This window comes from Molothrus aeneus, chromosome 27, assembly GCF_037042795.1.
Source record: "Molothrus aeneus isolate 106 chromosome 27, BPBGC_Maene_1.0, whole genome shotgun sequence".
Classification (NCBI taxonomy): Eukaryota; Metazoa; Chordata; class Aves; order Passeriformes; family Icteridae; genus Molothrus; species Molothrus aeneus.
Genome location: NC_089672.1, coordinates 3,387,960 through 3,408,554, shown reverse-complemented (window position 1 = coordinate 3,408,554; position 20,595 = coordinate 3,387,960). Strand labels below are relative to the sequence as shown.

Here is a 20,595-nt window from a genome sequence, read left to right as displayed (position 1 = left end):
CAGCACGGTCCCTGTGCCACCCGCAGCAGCCCCGGGGACACCGTGGAGTCTGAGAGATGTCCTGGGGCCCCGCTGCTGCCACCTCCCTGCGGAGAGGGGATCCGTGGCACTTAGCTCAAGGAAAAGAGGAGTCAGGGCTGAGGAGCTGCTCTGCTCCTCATCTCCCACTCCGGGGGAAGCTGCACGGAGCTCCCCGAGCCCTGAATTGCACAAAGCAGCAACACCCGGAGGAGGAAGCAGGAGGGAAACACCCGCCCCCATCCCAAGGCTCAGCCCCTGGGGGGATTTAAGCCCCCCCAGCCCAAGCAGCCCCAGCGGTGGTGGCAGTGTCCCCTCTCTGTGCCACCATGGTCACCGCTGGGCTCTTCATCCTCATCCTGCTCCCAGCTCTGGCTCCAGCAGGTAATGAGAGAATTGGGGTGCCAGGGCACATCGCCAGGGTGGGAGACAGCAACGCCGGCCTCCAACCACCACCTGCACCCACCAGGCACCCAGGGGAGCCAGATCATCGGGGGAAAGGCTGCGGCACCCCATTCCCGGCCCTTCATGGCCTCCATCCAGCTGGACGGGGAGCACGTCTGCGGGGGCTTCCTGGTGTGGCCCAGGTGGGTGATGACAGCTGCCCACTGCTTCATTCCCAGGTGAGCCTCGTCCCCTGGACACGCTGTGGCCCCTTGTAGCCACTCAATCTGCCCCCCCTTGAGTCCCCCTGGCCATCCCCCTCGTCCCCGGCGGCCACCGGCGCCCTCTCAGCCCCGCCTTGGCCGCAGGGGCAGCCCCTCGGTGCGGGTGGTGCTGGGAGCCCAGCGGCCGCAGGAGCCCGAGGAGTCCCAGCAGATTTTCAGCGTGGTCGAGTCCATCGCCCACCCGCTGTACACCCCCCGTGCCGCGGACAACGACATCCGCCTGCTCCGGGTGAGCCTGCACCACCACCGGGCACTGCCCCGGGGGCTGAGCGGGACATGGGGTGCCCCATGGCCGTGGGGCTCTTCGAGGGAGGTTGGGTACCCCACAGCCCCAGGGCACCGGGAGGAGGTTGGGTGCCCCATGGTCCCGGGAGGGAGGTTGGGTGCTCCACAGCCCCAGGGCACCGGGAGAAGATGGGGTGCCCCATGGCCCCGGGGCTCTGAGAAGGAGGTTGGATGCCCCACAGCCCCAGGGCACTGGGAGGGAGCTGGGGTGTCCCATGGCCCCAGGACACCAGGAGGAGGTTGGATGCCCCATGGCCCCGGGGCACCAGGAGGGAGGTTGGGTGCCCACGACCCCGGAGCACCGGGAGAAGCTGGGGTGCCCCACGGCCCCGGGGCTCTGGGATGAAGGTTGGGTGCCCCACGGTCCCGGAGCACCGGGAGGACGTGGGGTATCCACAGCCCCAGGACAGCAGGAGGGAGCTGCGGTGCCCCACGAGGGGCCGAGCCGACACTAGATGTCAGTGCTTCTCCGGAGAAGCAGGACCGCGCCTGGGGTGTGCTGGAGGCACTGAGGACACACCGACTCTGGCCGGGTCGGGTCTCTACAGCAGACTGGGACCAGTGCAGAGGGGTGACAGGGAGGGGCCCAGCCTCTGCAGGAGGAAAGGCAGGGCTGGGAGGGGTCAGCAGGAGCGGTGAGCTGCGGCAGGAGCAGCTGGGGGGCTCTAGCCCAGCACAAAGCCACCCACGGCCTCGCTGCCCCCAGCTGAACGGGTCGGCCACGCTGAACGAGTTCGTGAAGCGGATCCGCCTGCCCTGCCCGCACATCGACCTGAAACCCGGCACCGTCTGCTCCGTCATGGGCTGGGGGGACACCTCCAACTTTGGAGAGCAGCCCACGGAGCTGATGGAGACCAACACCACCATCGTCAAGAGGAGCCTGTGCCGGACGCTGTGGAGGGGCAAGGTCTCTGCCAACATGCTGTGCGGGGCCAGCCGCAGCACCAGGCTGCAGGGAGTCTGTTCTGTGAGTGCACCCCCAGCCCCTGCCCCTCACTGACCCCTCCGGGGGACCCTCAGATCTCCCTCCCATCCCCTCATTCTGCAGGGTGACTCCGGGGGACCTCTGGTCTTCAAGGACAAGGTTCATGGCATCGTTTCCTTCTCTGGGGAGAGGTGTGGGGACCGTCGGTTCCCTGATATCTACACCAAGATCTCCAATTACATTGACTGGGTGCATCACGTTGTGCGAGGGTTCCGCCCTCGGCAGGGGCGGCTGAAGCCCTAGGGCGGCTGGGAGTGCTGGGGGCAGGCAGGCTGGGGGAAGAGGGGCTGAGATCTCTCATGGGAGGGGAGAAGAGGGCCAGAACTTCCACATCCTCCAGCTCTGGAGGGGCTGGGGGCTCATGCTCAGGGCTCCAGGGCACGCCAGGAGCCCCTCTCTCTGCCCATTGGCAAGGGGTGTTATGTACCCCCCAGGCTACACCAGAAGCCCCCCATACATCCTCCTGCTGTGTCAACATTTACCTTCCTCAATAAACCCTCAGTCCCCATCCCACTGCTCCCTCTCTGTGTTTTGAGCCCTCTGATTGTCCTGGCCATGTGTGGATGGAGCAGGGGATGCAGGAGGGAGGGGAGTGCAGACCCTGCCCCAGAGGAGCCAGGATCCACATCCAGGAGCCAGGATCCGCATCCAGGAGCCAGGATCCGCATCCAGGAGCCAGGATCCCCATCCAGGAGCCAGGATCCGCATCCAGGAGTGCAGGCCCTGCCCCAGAGGAGCCAGGATCCGCATCCAGGTGCTGCCACCCCAGAAGCATCCCCAGCTGCCTTCCCGCCGGGGTGTGGCTCCCGGTCCCGTCCCAGCCCGTCTCATCCCATCCGGCCTCATCCTGTTCCATCCCGTCCCGCACCGCGCCCTCCCCGCCGCTCGACGTGACCCCCCCAAAGAGGGGAACCACAGAGGGGAACCACAGACACCCCCCGAGGGCAGGCGGGCTCCCAGCTGCGCTGGATCCCTGCGGGAGCCTCGCCCGCCTCCCCCGCGCTCAGAGCGGAGCCGGGTGCCCGCAGTGACCGGAGCCGGGTGCCCAGGCGCTGCGACACGTGTGGCCGTGCCCGGTGTCTCCGGGGACAGACCCAGACGTTGCCTGCTCCTGGCTGTTTGGTTTTATTTTTTATTTGCAAATTGCCGGCACAAATTGCTGCGGCTGCTGCAGGGCCTTGCGCGGGGTCAGGAGATGCGGTGGCTTTGGGGACATCGAGCAGAGGATGGATGGATGGATGGATGGATCCCTGCCGGGGATCTTCCAAAGGAGCCCCAAATCGCAGTGGGGTGCTGGCAGTGACAGCGTGGGGCAGAGACCCCCTGGAATGTCGGGACAGCGCTGCCAGCCCGAGGGCATCCGCGCTGGCAGAGAGCCTGGAGAGCCGGCGCCTGTCCCGGCTTGTCCCAGACCACCCAAAAACCGGTGGGAAGGCGGCGCCTGACTCACAGCCGTGTTTTGGAAGCTGCAATCTCCCGCTCATCATCACAGGAGCTGCCGTTGCCGCCGCAGCCGGTGCCCGCGGGCTCGGCACGGAGCCACCCGCCAGCTCCGGGGACCGAGCCCTGCGGCGGGGCAGGAGCGGCAGCTGCCGCGGGCAGGAAGCGCTGCCGGCGGCCCTGGAGGAGCCCAGGCCACACAGCACCGCCTGTGGGATTATTATTAAGATTAAAAGGTCCTTATTTATCCCTGTGTACGTTAGGCAGTCGCAGGGGGCTCGAATCCCATCCTGCCCGCCAGGGAGCAGGGGAGGGGGCTCATGGCCGGAGCCAGGCTGAGGTGCCTAGAAAGGCACCTAGAAAGGCATGGGCAGTGTTTTGAGAACTCCTGAACACCCACGCTCAAAAGCAGGGGGACGCTGCTGAGCTGGGTGGGGGAGAGGGGATGTAGCAGAACCGCCGATGCCCACCCTGGGCTGTCTGAGATGACTTTTCCAAGCTCAATGGTTCTCTGTGATGGCTCCGGGGGGATTGGCCGGGAGTCAGGGGCTGTGCCATGCCGGCCCCAGGCACGGGGGATCCGGCTGCAGTTCCTGTGGAGCTCAGCACGCCAAGCCGCAGGCTGCTGCCCGGGAAACATCCCCACATCGGGACCCAATTACCGGCAGGAATTGTTTTGTGAAATACCAAACCCTCATGGCACGGCCCGAGATTGGGAACAGATTTATCTGCCGAGCTCTTCCCCGCTCTCCCCTTCCCTCCCACTGCTGGGCTGGAAAACCCCAGCATGGAGCTGGAGCAGATGGGATGCAGCTCCTCATGGCTGTGGGGGGCTCCCCACACCCCCAGACCCTCTTATGGATGCACAGCCCCAAGGAGAACGAGGTTTCCTGCGACCCCAGAACCCACCAACAAAACCAGACACGCAGCACTGTTTATTCTGGTTTTTTAATTGTAATCCAAATCATAACACAGCCGTAAAATGCCCCAACAATATGGAATAGGGAATGTGGATGTTCCCAAAGTATCTACCTCGGGGGTCAGAACCCAGTCATACAAAAATAGAAAATAAGGTATTTTTATATATAATATATATATATGATATTTATATAAAGTCAAGAGCTTTTTGGTGTTTTTGGTGTCAGAGCTGAGCTGGTATTTACACAGGTGACAACGGAAGAAATGAGAGAAGGAGTAAAAATAAATACAGGTGTGGGCAGAGCAGGGGGTGCAGGTCCTGGGGGGGGACAGGGCCAGCTCCCCCCGCAGTCCAGGCTGTGCCCAAAGCTGTTCTGGCAGGCAGGGATTAGGGGGGCTGGGGGCAGCTGCCCTGGGTGATGGGCTCCAGGTAGGGCCATGGTTGTGCCCCCCAGGCAAGGCTGCCACTGCCCCAGCCCTCCAGGCACTGGCATCACCTCCAAAGCTGGTGGGAGCCTGGTCTGAACGGGCCTAGGGAAAACCTAAACTGAAATCCATTTGAACACACACGTGCTGAAACTTTAGGAGACAATAACATACATATGTTTATATATATATATATATATATATATCTCCAATCTGATGCAGCGTGCACTGCCTTTCCTGCCACTGGCAGCTGGGGCCGAGCCCCTCAGGGAAGGCGAAAGTGCAGATTCCCTCTAGACCTCGAGCTCCTGGCCAGAAACGTCAGCAGAGTACCGAGAATCCATCCAAAAATAAATAGGCCCAGGGCTGCTGGCCAAGGACATGTAGTGGGGGCCCATGGACACCCCTCCACACTGCACTGGCAGCAGGGGAGGGCACCAGAGCATCCCTGGGCACCTGGGCCATGAGCCCCCTCCCCTGCTCCCTGGCGGGCAGGATGGGAATCGAGCCCCCTGCGACTGCTTAACATACACAGGGATAAATAAGGACCTTTTAATCTTAATAAATATCAGGTATATGGTTTGTACAATATACACATAATGCCCCTGTCTCCCAGCTCGGCCGAGGGACGATTCACACGTAGTTCTCCTCCACGCTGTCCGTCTCCGCGGAGAATTTGGCCGCAGCTGGAAACAGAGGGAAGTGGTGAGGGGGGTGTTGTTGGGGAAGATGAAACAGGAAAGCCTTAGAAATAGGATTGTCTGGCAAAAGATTTTGAGAATATAGAAACTATAAGCAAGATTGAAATGAAAGCAAGCTTTGAGATACGTGAATTACTGAACAACTGGAAAACAATGGTGTGGCTGGCTGAAAGTGATCCTCTTTTGATGAAACAACACTCTCTGCTTGCAGGCAGGTCTAAGGGTCAGAGCAGACCCTACCAGCTTGGCAGAAGGGGTCCAAAGAGGAGTTTTTAGGGTTTAAAATGTAACACAGTATGGTAATGTAATGATTCTTATAGGCTGTTTGTAAATGCTATAGGATTTGTATCTTGTACTAGATTGGTTAGTGAGAATCAGAATATTCAACACAGAAGAAGATTTATTATATTGTAACAGGAACTTTGCTCTCTTACTCCTCTTACTCTCTCACCCTCTCATCCTCTCTACCCCTCTCTTCTCTCAGTCCTGCTCCAGCTGTGCCTGGCAGCTCCCAGCAGGGCCCTGCACCCAGGCCCTTTGCAATAAACCCCAAGTTCCACGACCAGAAGAAGATTTATTGTATTGTAACAGGAACCTCGTCCTCTTTTACTCTCCCTTTACCCTCTTTACTCTTCCTCACTCATCTCTTTACCATGTTCTTGCCTTCTCTCTCTTTACCTTTCCCTCCTCTCAGGCCTGCTCCGAGCTGTGCCTGGCAGCTCCCAGCAGGGTCCCTGCACCCAGGCCTGTCCGAACTCAGTGCATCCCTCCGGGTGTCCAGAGTTGCCAAGAACCCTGACAGGGGGCTCGGAGACCCCAGCATGCAGCCCAGAGCACCTGGGGATTTGATTGTGACCCCTGGAGCAAGTTGCCAACTTTGTATGAGGACCTGAAAGTCACAGAGGTTTGAATAGTACAATAATAAAATGATCACAGGGTGAAAATGTAGATTTTTGGGTTTTTGGTATGGGGGTTATGGGGACAAGATGGAGGAATCTCAGCATGTCCAGACTTTCTTCTTCTTCTTGTTCTCCATTTTCTGCAGTGATGTTGGCACTTTGGGGTTGGTTTAGAGTAGAAGTGCACTAACACAGGTGATAGGTATTGGGAATTAAGTGTAAATATCTTATATGTAGTTTGCAGTATAAAAAGACAACACCCCCTCAGGGCCGGTCAGAGTGCCTGTGGCTGCCCTGCTGAGCAGACCTCGGCTGGGCAGAAAGAAAATTTTATAGATAGGAATTAATAAACCTCAAGACCGAAAAGTGAAGAGTCCAGACTCGTTCTTCAGTTGCACGGGCCAAAGCAGAGACATCCTGCACATCTCGGGGCAGCAATTATCAAACAGCAACCTGAGACAGACCCTTTGCAATAAACCCCAAATTCCACGACCTGGCTTCAGAGATCTCTCATCTCCGTCCACCCCGACCATCCCACCCCCAGCACCCCCAGCACTCCTACAGGGTGTGAGGGGTGGGCTGGGGCTCCGTGCCCGCCCTGCTCACCTGAGCAGCTCCCGTAGTGGCGCACGCCGATGGAGCGGCCGCGGTGGCAGGTGGCACGCCGCAGGTGGCACGCCGACGGGTAGGTGACGTTGTTGTTGCCACACAGGGCGTGGTCCAGGCTGGTGGGCTCAGGGCAGGGCGCTGTCCGGCACATCACGCAGTGGGCACTGCCCGTCTGGTCCACCACGCAGGTGTGTGTGCCAGGACACACCACGCTGGAGCAGGACTCTGCAGGGAAGCAGTGTTGGAGTGACCCCAAGGACAGCCATGCCCTTCTCACAGCTATTTCACCCCTGAAATATTTCACAGCTATTAAATCTCACAGCTACTTCACCCCGGGCAGGCTTTGGGCATCACCCCAGGGTCACCCCATGCCCTTCTCACACACCCCAGGCAGGCTTTGGGGGTCACCCTATGCCATTCCCACAGCTTTGGGCATCACCCCAGGATCACCCCATGCCCTTCCCACAGCTTTGGGCATCTCCCCAGGGTCACCCCATACCCTTCCCACAGCTATTTCACCCCAGGCAGGCTTTGGGCATCACCCCATGCCCTTCCCACAGCTTTGGACATCACCCCAGGATCACCCCATGCCCTTCCCACAGCTTTGGGCATCTCCCCAGGGTCACCCCATACCCTTCCCACAGCTATTTCACCCCAGGCAGGCTTTGGGCATCACCCCATGCCCTTCCCACAGCTTTGGACATCACCCCAGGATCACCCCATGCCCTTCCCACAGCTTTGGACATCACCCCAGGGTCACCCCATACCCTTCTCACAGCTATTTCGCCCCAGGCAGGCTTTGGGGCATCACCCCAGGGAAACCCAGTCCCCTCCCTCCTTTTGCTAGCAGGGGACAGAGCAGAGCCAGAGGGTCCTGATCTCCCATCAGAGCTGCTCCAAAGGGCAGGGGCTGGCAGGGGCCGGCATCCTGAGCCCCTGGATGACCTTGAGTCTCCCCAGGCTCAGCCCTGGCCAGAGCTTTGCCAGGCAGGAGGAGCCGAGGCCCAGCTGCAGCAGAGGAGGGCTGAGCCCACGCAGGTGCCTTGGCAGGGAAGCAGCAGCCACTGGGGCCAGGCTGGCAGCTGCCGTGCTGGCCCCGGCGAGAGGGAAGGGCAGGGTCACCCTGGAGCAGAGCCAGCGCTGGAACGAGGGCGCACAGGGGTGGAGGGAGCCTGAGCAGCAGGAGCAGAGCCCCTGCACAGGGCTCTGCTGGGGAGGGTGGAGGCTCGTGCACCCCCACCGTCCCTCCACCCTCCTCTCTTTCCCTGATGGATTGGAAGATTTGGCATCTGCAGCTCCCAACTCCCATTTCTTGCCCCACGTTTTTCCCTGCGCAGCCCAGAGCTCGACAGGCAAAGCCTTCCAGAAAGGAGGGCTGGAAAAATAACCATAATCCTTCTGACAGCTCTTGGCAGGGCTGGGTGGATTGCTGCACTCTTTACAAAAGAGGAAAAAAAGGGGCTTGACGTTTGTAAATTACATTTTAGGGACTGTTGCTGCTCAGCCTGAGGCAAGGCCAAACCCCATTGCACCAACAAGCTGCAATGTCCCCTCAAGGGACAGTGAGACCCGTGGCATGCAGGGACCTGTACCAGGACAGTGTCACAGACAACTTTTATGAAAAATCCTTTCCTTAGGATTTTTTCCTCCTGAGAAGCTGAGAGGCCTCAGGAACACAATGTAAACAATGGTTATCTGCTGCTGTGGAATGCAACAGGTGCATCTGTGATTGGTCTCATGTGGTTGTTTCTAATTAATGGCCAATCACATTCCAGCTGGCTTGGACTCTCTGTCCCAGACAGAAGCCTTTGTTATCATTCTTTCCTATTCTATTTTTAGCTGGCCTTCTGATGAAATCCTTTCTTCTATTCTTTTAGTATAGTTTTAATAGAATATATATCATAAAATAATAAATCAAGCTTTCTGAAACACGGAGTCAGATCCTCATCTCTTCCCTCATCCAAGAACCCCTGTCACAGGACAGATCTTCCCTCTTTGTCCCACAGGGAATGGAGGACAGGACAGGGAGAGGATGGGGATGGGATGCAGTGGGGTAGAGGCACCTACTTTTGCATTTGCCCTGGTACATCACTTCGAGGTCGGGGTGGTCTCTGCACTTGGCTGTCAGCAGGTCACACTCGTCGCGGTAGGTGTAGCCATCAGAGCCACAGACCTGCAGCTTGCGGGGCAGGCTGGAGCAGTCGGGGGCGCAGGCACACTGGGGACGGCCGTGCTTCATCTTGCACACCTTGTCGGGACCGCACACCACCCCCTCGCAGCTCTCTGCGGACAGAGGGCAGCACTGCATGAGCGGCTATCACCCGCCGGGGGAGGCTCCGTCCTGCCCGGCCCCAGAGTGTGACACTCAGTGTGACAGGGTGTCCCCCTTGTAGTCCCAAACACCCCTGTCCTGCCCCACAGTGTGACACCGAGCAGGACAGGGTGTCCCTCTTATGGTCCCCAATGCCCCTGCCCTGCCCTAGAGTGTGACACCAAGCAGGACAGGGTGTCCCCCTTGTAGTCCCCAATACCCCTGCCCCAGAGTGTGACACTGACTGGGACAGGGTGTCCCCTTTGTAGTCCCAAACACCCCTGCCCTGCCCCACAGTGTGACACCAAGCAGGACAGGGTGTCCCCCCCGTGGTCCCCAACGCCCCCCAGGTCAGGGCACGCGTGCTGAGCCGAGCTGTCCCAGCAGCATCTGGATCTGCTCAGCCCCGGAGCAGGAGCAGGTCCTTGGCTGCAGCTCCTCCAATCCTCCTGTGCTCACCCCAGCCGGAGCCCCGGCCCCGCTCAGCACCAGCTCACTCCTTCCCATCTATTTATTCTTTGGAAGGAGACATTTCTTTTTCTTGTGCAATGGAAAAAATCCATCCCTACAAGGCCCCAGTTCCTGCAGAAGGAGCCGGGCTCCATGAGCTGTCGGGGCGATGGGAATGCCGCTGCTCCCTGCAGACAATGCCCGGCCCTGTCTCGCTCCCTGACTGGAACACAAGAGCAGGAGGCAGCAGCCAGAGCTGCTCCCCAGACAGGCAGATGCTTTGTCCCCCCCAGGTCACCTCTGGGCCAGCGTGGGGGCCAGGTCCAGGGGGTGCTGTCAGTGCCCCAGGGCCGTGCCCACGCTGGCGGGGATGGAGCAGGGCTGGCAGCTCCAGCCAGGGGCCCATGCTGCTGTGCAGGGACACTGGTGCCTCTGCAAGGACAGGCAAAGGGGTCAGCAGCAGGGATTTTCCTTTAGATTCCCCTTTGGAGACCCCTTTGACACCTAAAGCCCACATATCCTTCACCCCAAAAACACCCCCATAGCTCCCCATAGGACACAGGCACTGCCACAAAAAGCACACACATCCCTCACCCCAAAAATGCCCCCATAGCTCCCAGGCACTGCCACATAAAGCACACACATCCCTCACCCCAAAAACACCCCCATAGCTCCCAGGCACTGCCACATAAAGCACACACATCCCTCACCCCAAAATGCCCCCACAGCTCCCAGGACACAGGCACTGCTGGGACTGCAGGGCAGGACCAAAAGGATTCCCAAAATGGGGATTCACCCCCATGAGGAAGGATCCCCACAGACAGGGCGTGTGCTGGGAGCTCTGGGAGGCACACAGGGGGATTTCCCTGTGGGAGTTGGGCCACCTTAGGAGGAGGGGGAGAAAGAGAAAGAGGAGGATGAGGAGAAGAAAAAGGAAGAAGGGGAAATTCCCTGTCTGCTTGGCCCAGCTGTCCCTGGGGGAAATTCCCTGCTGGGAAACACTTTCTGATTTGGTCCCTGATTTCCATAGCTGGGAGCTGTCCCAGGGAAGAGAAGGATGAGACTGGGGGACCTCAGGACAGAGCAGGGTAGCTCCATGTCCCAAAGCTGCCAGAACAAACAAGACCCTATCACCCTCCACTCTGAGATGCTGCCAGCAGTGCAGAATCCAATCATCCAGACTATCCCAGCAAGGGACACTTTGGAGCAGTTGGAAAATCCACCCGTGACCCCAACCCTGCTCTGGGTCCTGTGGGGGGACACTGTGTCCCCAGCAGCTGGAGCCAGGAATTTCACCTCCCCCCAGAGACCCATTTGCAGAGCCCCCAGGGTCAGGCCAGCACCATCCCTGGCCCATTTTATCCTGGAGTAACCTTTCCCAGCCTCACAGCTCCTCTAACCCGCCCTCTTCCAAGGCCTCTGGAGCCGGGTGAGGAGCAGCACCAGCTCCATCTGGATGGGACAGGCAAGGGCTGCCTGAGGGTGGGGGGTTGTGGTGCACGTGCTGGCCAGGCTCTCCAGTGGTTTCCTCAAAGATCCTGCTGCCAGACACCAAAAAAACCCCAGGAGTCACAGCTCCCACCGTGGTCTGTGGCCACTGGGTCCCCCAAACTCCAACAAAGCCCAGGAACCACAGCCCCCACCGTGGTCAGCCCTCCCTGGGTCCCCCAAACTCCAACAAAGCCCAGGAACCACAGCCCCCACCATGATCAGCCCTCCCTGGGTCCCCCCGGCCCCTGACAGAGATGGGTGAGGTGAGTGCAGGCTCCTGGCTGGGGGCTGTCTGTCCCCACTGCATTGGCCTCCAGCACAGGGGAGCCTCTGGAGAGGGTCCCAGTGCTCCCAGCTCCCTCCAAGCAGGGATGGGGATGGGGCCAGGATCTCACTCAGCTTTTAGCTGCCCCAAGCTGCGGCAGGACAGGGTTGAGGAGCTGCCATTGCAGCAGCGCTGAGGGGTGCGGGGAGCTGAGGGAAGTGGTTTGGTTAAAAACCTTTTTTTTTTTTTCCCCTTTAAGCAAATAACAACATGACCTTCCAAAGCCCTGCTCCTGCCTCCTGCGGGCAGCAGGTCCTGGAGCTGTTCTCACACAGCCACGCAAGGGCTGGAGGAGCCGCAGCTCCGGCACACGCCAAAACATCTGGCGGGGCTGGAACTCACAGCTGGAGAGTTTCCACTTCTGGAACTGCCCGTTACATAAAGCCATTTCACACACGCGCTGGGAGGAGCGAGGGGCAGCGGAGGGGAAGAAGAAATAGATCTTTTTTTTTCCCCTCAGAAAAACCTGACGAAGTTTCCTTCGGAGCAGGGGAGGGAGGCCCCAGCTCAGAGGGGTTAACTTGGGAACAGCCAGCTCCAGATCCTCTCTCTGCACTTGGCTGCCCGGCCAAGACCTGGGTCATGCATCCCTCTCCACTGGGAGAGCAACTAAAATACACTCAAAACCAAGAGCAGCTGAGGGACACAGGCTGTCCCGCCAGCTCTGATCCACAGCAGCATCCAAGCAGGAGCTGCAGCAGCAGGAGCATGGGGTCAGCAGTCCCTGGGGTCCCTGTGCTGTCCCAGACCACCAAGGAGAGCTTTTCTGGTGAGGGGCAGCCTGGCTCTGTGCTGCTGCATCACCCAGACTCTGAGTATTGCCCCCAGGGCTCCACACATTCCCCACAGCAGCCCCTCAGCCCCCAACTCGTCACCTTTGCAGGGGTGGCAGGTCACCAGCCCCAGGAAGCCCAGCAGGCTGATCTTGTTGCCTGGGTAGGTGTAATTAGACCAGGCCACGTCCACGTTGCCGTTGGCACAGCATTCCTCCCACGTCACGCCCGTCTTCAGGATCATGGTGCACTTGGCCTCCTTCCCCTGCTGCAGCCAGCAGATTCCACCTGTGGAGAGGGCAGAGGGTGAGGGATTCCTGCTGTGCCAGGACCCCTGAGAAGGGCAGAGAGATCCTGGCAGTGGCTGGAGCACCTCGGGGCAGAGGCACAGAGATCACTCCAGAGCCTGAGACAAATTGGGGAACCTAGAGATGCTCTGTGCTGGCTCCTGTGGCACAAGATCTGTCCAAGAGCAGGCATTCCCAAGGGTCCCTGGCATGGCAACTCAGTGCCCCCATGGCCACCCCAATGCTGCTGCCAGCCCTCTCCTGCCAACAGGCTCCAAATCCAGCACTTGGACCACAGGCATGGACCAGTTATCCCAGCACTCCCCGTGATGGATGCTCTGGGAGATGCCCAGCTTGCCAGCCAGGATCTGGGCTTGTAGCTTGCCTCTCCCTTGCCTCTGTGACCAATTCCTGCCTGCCCCCACAATGAGGGGACACCAGACAGAGTGGGGCCAGTGGGTGGCTGCTGTGAGGGCTGGATCTCCTGGCATGTGCCCCACAGAGGGATGGAACTGTTCCCTGACACGGGAGCCCGACACCCACGGCCTCTGCAAGGAGCATCTGAGCCAGTGGCTGGAGCACAGGGCACTTGCTCCAGCCCTTGGGTCTGGCACTGATCCCTCTGACTCAAAAGCCTGTTTGTTCCGTGACCCACCAGAGAATCAGTTAGAATTTTTTTTTTTTTTTTTTTTTGTGAGTGATTTCTTTGCAATTTCCGCCTCTGCAAACCAGCCTCTTGTGACGCTTATTTGGGTTCGTGCTCTCATTAGCTGTGCTTGAGGTTTGCTAAACGGCGAAAGATGGAAGGGAGGGATGATGGGGGCAGGGACGGGTCTTGCGCTGCCAGGCGGGAGTCGCTCCCCTCCTAAGCAGGATTGACCCGGCTCCAAAGCGGAGCCTGCCCCCGTCCTAAACCCCCTGTGCCCCTCTTTTTCCCCACGCACGCGATTCTGGCTCTGTCGCAAGTCCATGATGGAGCAAAGCCCCGGGGATCAGCGCCCGCACACCTCGGGCAGCACCGGCCGCTCCAACGCGCGGGTTTACCCTCCACGGATTTATCCATTTGCTTTTCCGAGCTCAATTTCCCGTTACAACACCCGCGCTCCCCACGGAACGTTCAGCATCGTGCGAGGGGAAGGTGGAAACTCCCGCTCCGCTGCGGGGACACCGGCGGCTCCGCACGGCACCGGCGCTGGGCGGGCTGACAGAGCCCCGGTCCGGTGTCACGGGGCGGCCTCTCCCGCTGTCCCGACGCCGCCCAGGCACCGGCAGCGGAAGCGGGAGGGTCCGAGCTCCGAACTTCACACGCCGCTCCCGGCCCGTCCCACCGGGGGCACGCGGCCCCGGAACGGGGATCCCCCGGGACGCACCGGCTGCGCGATGTCCCGATCGCCGCGATCCGGGACGCGGCTGCGGAACCGGGCGGCACCCGGGGACCCGCCCGCCGGAGGGACACCCTGGCGACCGGGACACCGGAGCGGCACCGCCGGGCACCCGGCAGCCGCCGCTCCGCCCGGTATAAAGGCGGAAAAAAGAAGAAAAGCCCGGTATCCGCCCGGCGGGACGGGACATCGGAGCCCGGGGGGACGGGACATCGGAGCCCGGGGCTGCCGCCCTATAACGGCGCCGCGACCCCGGGCCGGGCCGCCCCCGCCCCGAGCACCTGCCGGCGGCAGCGGCGTTACCGGCGGCCGGCCGGACAGACGGACAGACGGACGGACTGCACCGGGACCCCCGTGGCTCTCTTACCGTGCGCGGCGGCGGGGCTGCAGAGCGCCAGCAGGCAGAGCGCCAGCCGCAGCGGCATGGCCGGGCCGGGCGGGGACGGGCCGGGACGGGCCGGGGCGCTCCGGTGACCGGTGACCTGTTGCTGTGAGGCGGCGGCGAGACCGAGCGAGCTATAAAGCGGCGGGGCGGCGTGAATCACCGGGCGGGGCGGCGCGGGGGGGCCGGGGCGGGGGCAGCGGCGGGGGAGTCGGGGGGCAGCGAGGGGGATGAGAGCGAGGGGAGGCGGTGAGGGGCTGATCGTCACCGAGTGGGCGGCGGGGGGGGTCGTGTCCGTGTGTCCCACCGGCACCCCGGCACTGGGATGGGTCCGGGGAGGTTTGGGGGTGCCCTCGGTGATCGGGGTGGAGAGGAGCAGAGCGGTGTCTGTGCACAGCCCGAGGCGTGGGGGACCCCAGGGCGCTCCCCTGCGCTCCCCTGCTCGACCCCTGTGCCTTCCCCACCCATCCTCGCATGAAGCCGAACCTGCCTCCTCCCCGAGCAGCCCCGGCTGGCAGCAGGGGGACGGTGTGGGGCTGTCTCATCTATGGCTCCTTTCATCTCTGCTCCCCAAACGCTCCCACAGCTCGGCTGGTACCCAACATCACTGCCAACACACAGAGGGAAACTGAGGCACCACCCTGAGCCTTGCCAGGCAAGGAGAGGAAGGAGAAGAACTGTGGGGCCATACCCCTGTGGCACGTGCTGTCCCTGTCCTCCACAGATGTCCCCATCACCACGAGGACTGCTCCATCTGCCTCCTGAACAGCTCCCCTGGGCTGGGCAACTGCAGCTGGGCCAGCACTGCCAGGCTCTCAGGGGCTCCTGGGCTTTGTGGGGCTCCTACAGGACAGGGGAAGGGCAGCAGAGTACCCAGGGCAAGGCAGAGCAGCTTTGGCTTTGCTCCTTGCTTGGTGCCACCACAAAGAGACCACCCGCCTGTCTGAAGGGGGGTCAGGGTGCACTGGGACCATCACCCTGCTCCCAAGGCAGAGCTTTGGGGACACAGCTGGACACAGGGGGCTCTCCAGCCCCCAAGCCCTGTCCAGCTCCCAGGCACGCAGCTGAGGAACGTTTCACCCCGTGCACTGGCCCCAGCTGAGGTCATGTTTTCGGCAGGGCTGAGCCGGGCTCTTTCGGAGAGGGGCCGCAGGGCCCAGGGGAGCCTGCACCACCCACCCGGCCCTGCAGCAGCCTCCTGGCTCTGAGTGGTGCCAGCACAGCACGAGCAGCTCGGTTTTGGCGTGGGATGGGGCTGGACACGGCTTTGGTCCTGCGGGAAGTGGAGCAGCCTGGGGACAGGGGGAGTGGGTGCAATGCCCTGTGCCAGCAGGGACAGAGAGCAGTGCCACTGTCCCTGCCACATCTCCATCCCTCCAGCCAGCAGGCAGGCTCTGAGCAGGGCAGAGCTTCCTTTTCTTCTCCACTTACAGCCCTGTGCACCCCCAGGGACGGGTTGGGAATGGGGAGGGGTTGGGAATGGGGAGGGATGGGTTTACCCCGGGTGGCACTGGTGCCATCCACAGGCACTGTGGTGCCATCCACAGGCACAGGAGCCCTGCAGCACCTCCTGACACTGTGTGAGGGGACAGTGCAGGCTCCTGGGGGGAAGCACAGAGCCAGCAGCTGGGCCTGGGCTGCTCCTGGCCCTGTCCTGGCTGCCGTGACCCAGGCTGGCTCAGAGCAGTTGCCCATGTAAGGGCAGAGGGCTGGAGAGCCAAACTCCCGATGTCCGTGAGCGAGTGGGTGGTGATGCACTCGCTCACTCACATGCTCCAGGATGCGAGAGGAGCTCGCAGAGGCCAGCAAGGGATTTTCCTTGGCTGCCAGTGGGGTTGCACAACCGCAGGCTCTGGCAGGGAAGGGGTCAGACCTCGCTGCTGCATCTGTAAGGGAGCAGCCAGGATCCTGATAGAAAGGCAGGAGGAGGCTGGTGGCCAGGAGGGAAGTGGATCCCAGAGCCAAAGGGTGCTCAGAGTCCTGTTGAGGCTGCCCTGCTGCCAGGAAAACCATGCTGGGGGCTCTGTCCTGCCTGTGGCTGAAGCAACTTGCCTGTGGTGATACCACAGTGCTGGTTCTTAAGCAAAGCTGGCAGCAAAATTCCACTGGCCAGTCCCACACCCAGGGTGATGCTGTCTCCCTGAACCCCACAGACACCCCAGGGTGTGACTGACCCCCAGCAGCACCCACGGAGTGAGCGGGGTGAGGAGCTGGCCTGGGAGCTCTGCAGCACCCAAAGGGAGACAGAGGAACCCCTGGGCCAGGGCTGGGGGCGGCTGGAGGCACTGGAGCAGGGACAAAGGAGCCCTTTGGAGCACAGTGAATGGTGGCTTCACATCTGACCTTTCCTCTGGGCACTGGTGCCACGCTGGGTCAAGGCTGCAGCCGGATTTCAGGACAAGGTTCAGACCAAAACATTCTCCCCCCAAACTCCAGCTGCTGCACGCTGCTGCTGCTGCTGGGCTCCTTTAAGGAGGGAATCTCGCCTCTCTCATCAGTTCAGGCTAATTAAACTCTGCTAAACCAATTAGAGCTGCAATTTGCAACTAGAGGTTCTATTGAGAAGAAGAGCCCAGGGTCAGGGCAGAGGTTTCATACGTGGATCTGTGGGCAGGTGTTGGCCAGGGCCCTGCGTGTTGCCATTTCCCTGTCAGACAGGGGTGATCCTGGCCCCGTTCCTCCTCTCCTCACCACTCTGGGATGCCCCAGTTTCTCTCATGCAAGTAGAGATGCTGCCAAACACCGCGGTGGGGAGAGGGGCTGCTCCACAGCCCCAGCTCAGCTTTGCCCTTGGGACCCTCGGGGACAGGCTGAGCTCAGCAGGGCTCAGCAAAGGGGACAGGACTGAGCCTGGGTCACATCCCTGGAGCACGTGGCGAGTGGCCAGAGCCGAGGGCACGGCCCCGCGGTGCTGCCGGCAGCCCTGACCCGGGGGCGGGATTTTCTCCCGTGTCCTCACGGCTCCAGCCCAGTGAATTGACTCAGGGTTTGTTTGGGGAGAGAGTGTCAGGCCGGCACCTTGATGGGCTCACTCCACCCCCAGCGCTGACACGGAGCTTCGCCCCGCGCCCCGGGGCGGCAGCGTCACCGCTCCGTGCCTCAGTTTCCCCATCTGCTGAGGAGAGATAATGCTCCCTCCGCTTGATCCTGCACTATCTCCCAGGAAGGTTGCAGGGATTAGTTTGCTAATGTTTGCAAGGAGCTTTGAAGATGAAAAGCCGTGAACAAATGCCAAGAAGTGCTGAGCTGGATTCTCCTCGCCAAGTAATCGTTTCATGTTGCTGGGACACTTCCACTTGTGTGCATGAGGGAAGGCAGGGCGGGAGCGTTCAGGGAGGGCTGGGAGCCTGACATACATTCCCAAGACCTGCCCCTCCTGATCTGATCACCCATTCTGTTTGATTCCTGATCAGATTCTGATCCCTCCTGCTGATGGCCAGAGCCAGACCCCCTCCCTGCTGCTGGCAGCAGCATCCCCAGCACCCTGCAGCTCCACAGGAAGCATCACCCTGGGGGGATTCACTCCCTCTCCCCTTCTCAGAAATGTCCTCTTCCTCTCCAGTGCTTTGGGTGCCCCCAGCAAGAGCCACACTCGCCCAACACCTCTTCTGTTCAAATCTTTGCTCTCAGTGCCAGTCTCAGCTCAGTCTCAGCTGTGCCCTGAAGTGATGGGAGATGCTCTGAGCTCTGTCCATGCTGGGGAAATGCCAGGAGGTGCAAGCGACATGGGAAGGCTGGGATGTGGGAAAGCAGTGACCAGAGCTGGCAAGGTCATTGCATCCCATCCCATGCCATGGATCCCATCCCATGTCATGGATCCCATCCCATGCCATGGATCCCATCCCATGGATCCCATCCCATCCCATGGATCTCATCCCATCCCATCCCATGCCATGGATCCCATCCCATGCCATGGATCCCACCCCATCCCATGGATCTCATCCCATCCCATCCCATGCCATGGATCCCATGCCATGGATCCCATCCCATCCCATCCCATCCCATCCCATGGATCCCATCCCATGGATTCCATCCCATCCCATGCCATGGATCCCATCCCATGCCATGGATCCCATGCCATGGATCCCACCCCATCCCATGGATCTCATCCCATCCCATCCCATGCCATGGATCCCATGCCATGGATCCCATCCCATGCCATAGATCCCATCCCATGGATCCCATCCCATCCCATGCCATGGATCCCATCCCATGCCATGGATCCCATCCCATGGATCCCATCCCACCCCATCTCATGGATCCCATCCCATCCCATCCCATGCCATGGGTCCCATCCCATGCCATGGATCCCATCCCATGCCATGCCATGTATCCCATCCCATGACATGGATTCCATCCCATGCCATGGATCCCATCCCAGCCTGCAGAAGCCACAGCTCATGTCCCTCTCAGCCAGGAGCAGCTCGTGGCTCCCGTTCCACACCAATTTCCAGCCACCTTAGCAAGATCCTTACGGGCTGATCCCGCTGCCCACACAGCTGAGCCCGGTGGGGTTGGCCTGGCAGTGCCCCAGGCTCTGTGTGTGTGTGTTTGTGAGTGTTTGTGAGTGTTTGTGAGTGTAAACAAGCCGTGAGTCAGCGCCGGCGGCCGTGAGGGCTCCCAGCGCGAACGCTGGGCGAGCCTGGAGGGAAGGAAGGGCTGGCAGCACCGGGAATGTCGGGCAGCCGTGAGGGGCTGAACCGGGTCCAGCAGAGCCAGGAAAACCTCCTGGGTCATTAAAACCTCCTGGTTCCTTGGTGAGACTGGGGAGAGGCGCTGCTGCAGGAAGCAGCACCGGCTGCTCCACTGATCTTTGCTCCCGGAGCAAGGTGCTGTTATTGGAGTGGGACAGACGGGCTGGTGGATACTCCCAAACCAGCCACACCATGGACCCCATTGGCACTGCAATCCCAGCATCCCAGCCTGGTGGATCCCCATGCCATGGGCCTCTAAAGAGCAGAGCCACCACAGGTCACATCCTCGCTGGAGCCCAACATCTGCCACACAGCCCTTGTCAGCCAAAGAGCCTCATTGCTTGGCCCAGGCTGGCAGTTGTTAGAAAAGCATGTTTTTCACATTAAAATTTCCCTTGAAGAACAATGGTTTAAACAAAGCATTAAAAAGGAAAGAATCCAAAAAGGAAAAAAAAAAAAAAAGAGAGAAAGGAAAATTTTTGGTGGAGCCTAAAATCAGCCCCCTGGGACCATGAACTTCCCCTCTGCCTTGGCTGCTCCCAGGGGAAGGTGAACCATTGGGACAGCACAGCTGGAACAGGGATGGACCACCAAGATGCCAGCAGCCTTTCTGATCCAGGGATCAGAGCCATGGAGGGCTGGGACCACCCTCCAGCAGCATCCCCTGGGGTGCTGAGGATGGGGCTCAGCCTGTGCCGCTGCTCCTGGGTCACCCTGAGCCGCTGGATCACGGCCAGATGGGATCCAGACCCACAGCCTGGAGGTGTGAGGCTCCAGGAGATGAGGTGGGGGATGTAAATCTCTCGATCTGTCTGAGCAAATTCAAAGGAGACCGATTCAAATGCGCCGTGACACGACTGGCTCGGGGCGGGTAGACAATCCCCGGCAGTGTCTGCAAGGAATCTCGCCCGCTTTCCTTTGAGTGGCCTCCAATTTATTAATTAAAATAGGCAATTATATATGATGTGGGGTGGAGGGGAGCAGGGAGACCAGCTGCACCAGTTCTTCTCACTTGGCAGGAATTGCTCTGGCTCCAGGAGGTGCTTGTGCTTCCCAGGGCTCAAGGCAGAGCCTGGGATGAGCTCGGAGCTGCCCCTGTGCCTCCAACACCTGGGCAGTGGCGGGGGGGGGGGGTTTCAGCTTCCCCAATTTCTTTAGGAACACACAGGAGGGATCCCTTGACCCCCTGTCACTACAGGACATGAAATAACACGATGTGGACACGCAGCTCTTGCAAGGCGAAAAGTGAAATTTTCATTTCTGACTCCAACATTTATAGATTTTCCAAAAGTGACAGCGGATTGGAGGGTGACAGTGCCACCTCTCCAATGACACCGGACAAACCAACAGTCCATCAAATTTCTCCTCCTCCATCAAAGAATGCAAAACAATGAGTTATTTACATAAAGCGTGTGAGAAAGTTCGTTACAAGAATGTAAACATCAGAAGGCTTAAAAAAATTTAAAAAATCAGGGTGACAACCCCCTGTCTGGGGCACGTGTCCCCTGCACTGCTCAGCCCAGGTGGGATGGTGGCTCTGAGCTGCTGGAG

The 20,595-nt window shown here is 60.3% G+C and overlaps 2 protein-coding genes across 2 annotated transcripts; one reads left to right on the top strand and one right to left on the bottom strand.

Annotated features, from left to right (window-relative positions):
• Positions 1–531: 531 nt before the first annotated feature.
• On the top strand, positions 532–2,199 carry PRSS57 (serine protease 57). Its single transcript, XM_066566551.1, has 4 exons — positions 532–641; positions 771–915; positions 1,678–1,938; positions 2,020–2,199. The coding sequence occupies exons 1-4, from the start codon at positions 547–549 to the stop codon at positions 2,197–2,199; spliced, it is 681 nt and encodes a 226-aa protein (XP_066422648.1). The 5' UTR covers positions 532–546.
• A 3,143-nt stretch (positions 2,200–5,342) lies between these two features.
• On the bottom strand, positions 5,343–14,393 carry FSTL3 (follistatin like 3). The gene is made up of 5 exons (XM_066566392.1): positions 14,336–14,393; positions 12,402–12,587; positions 9,017–9,232; positions 6,947–7,174; positions 5,343–5,426 (listed from the first exon to the last, which is right to left on the bottom strand). Exons 1-5 carry the CDS (start codon positions 14,391–14,393, stop codon positions 5,374–5,376), a joined length of 741 nt encoding a protein of 246 aa, XP_066422489.1. The 3' UTR covers positions 5,343–5,373.
• Positions 14,394–20,595: the final 6,202 nt, after the last annotated feature.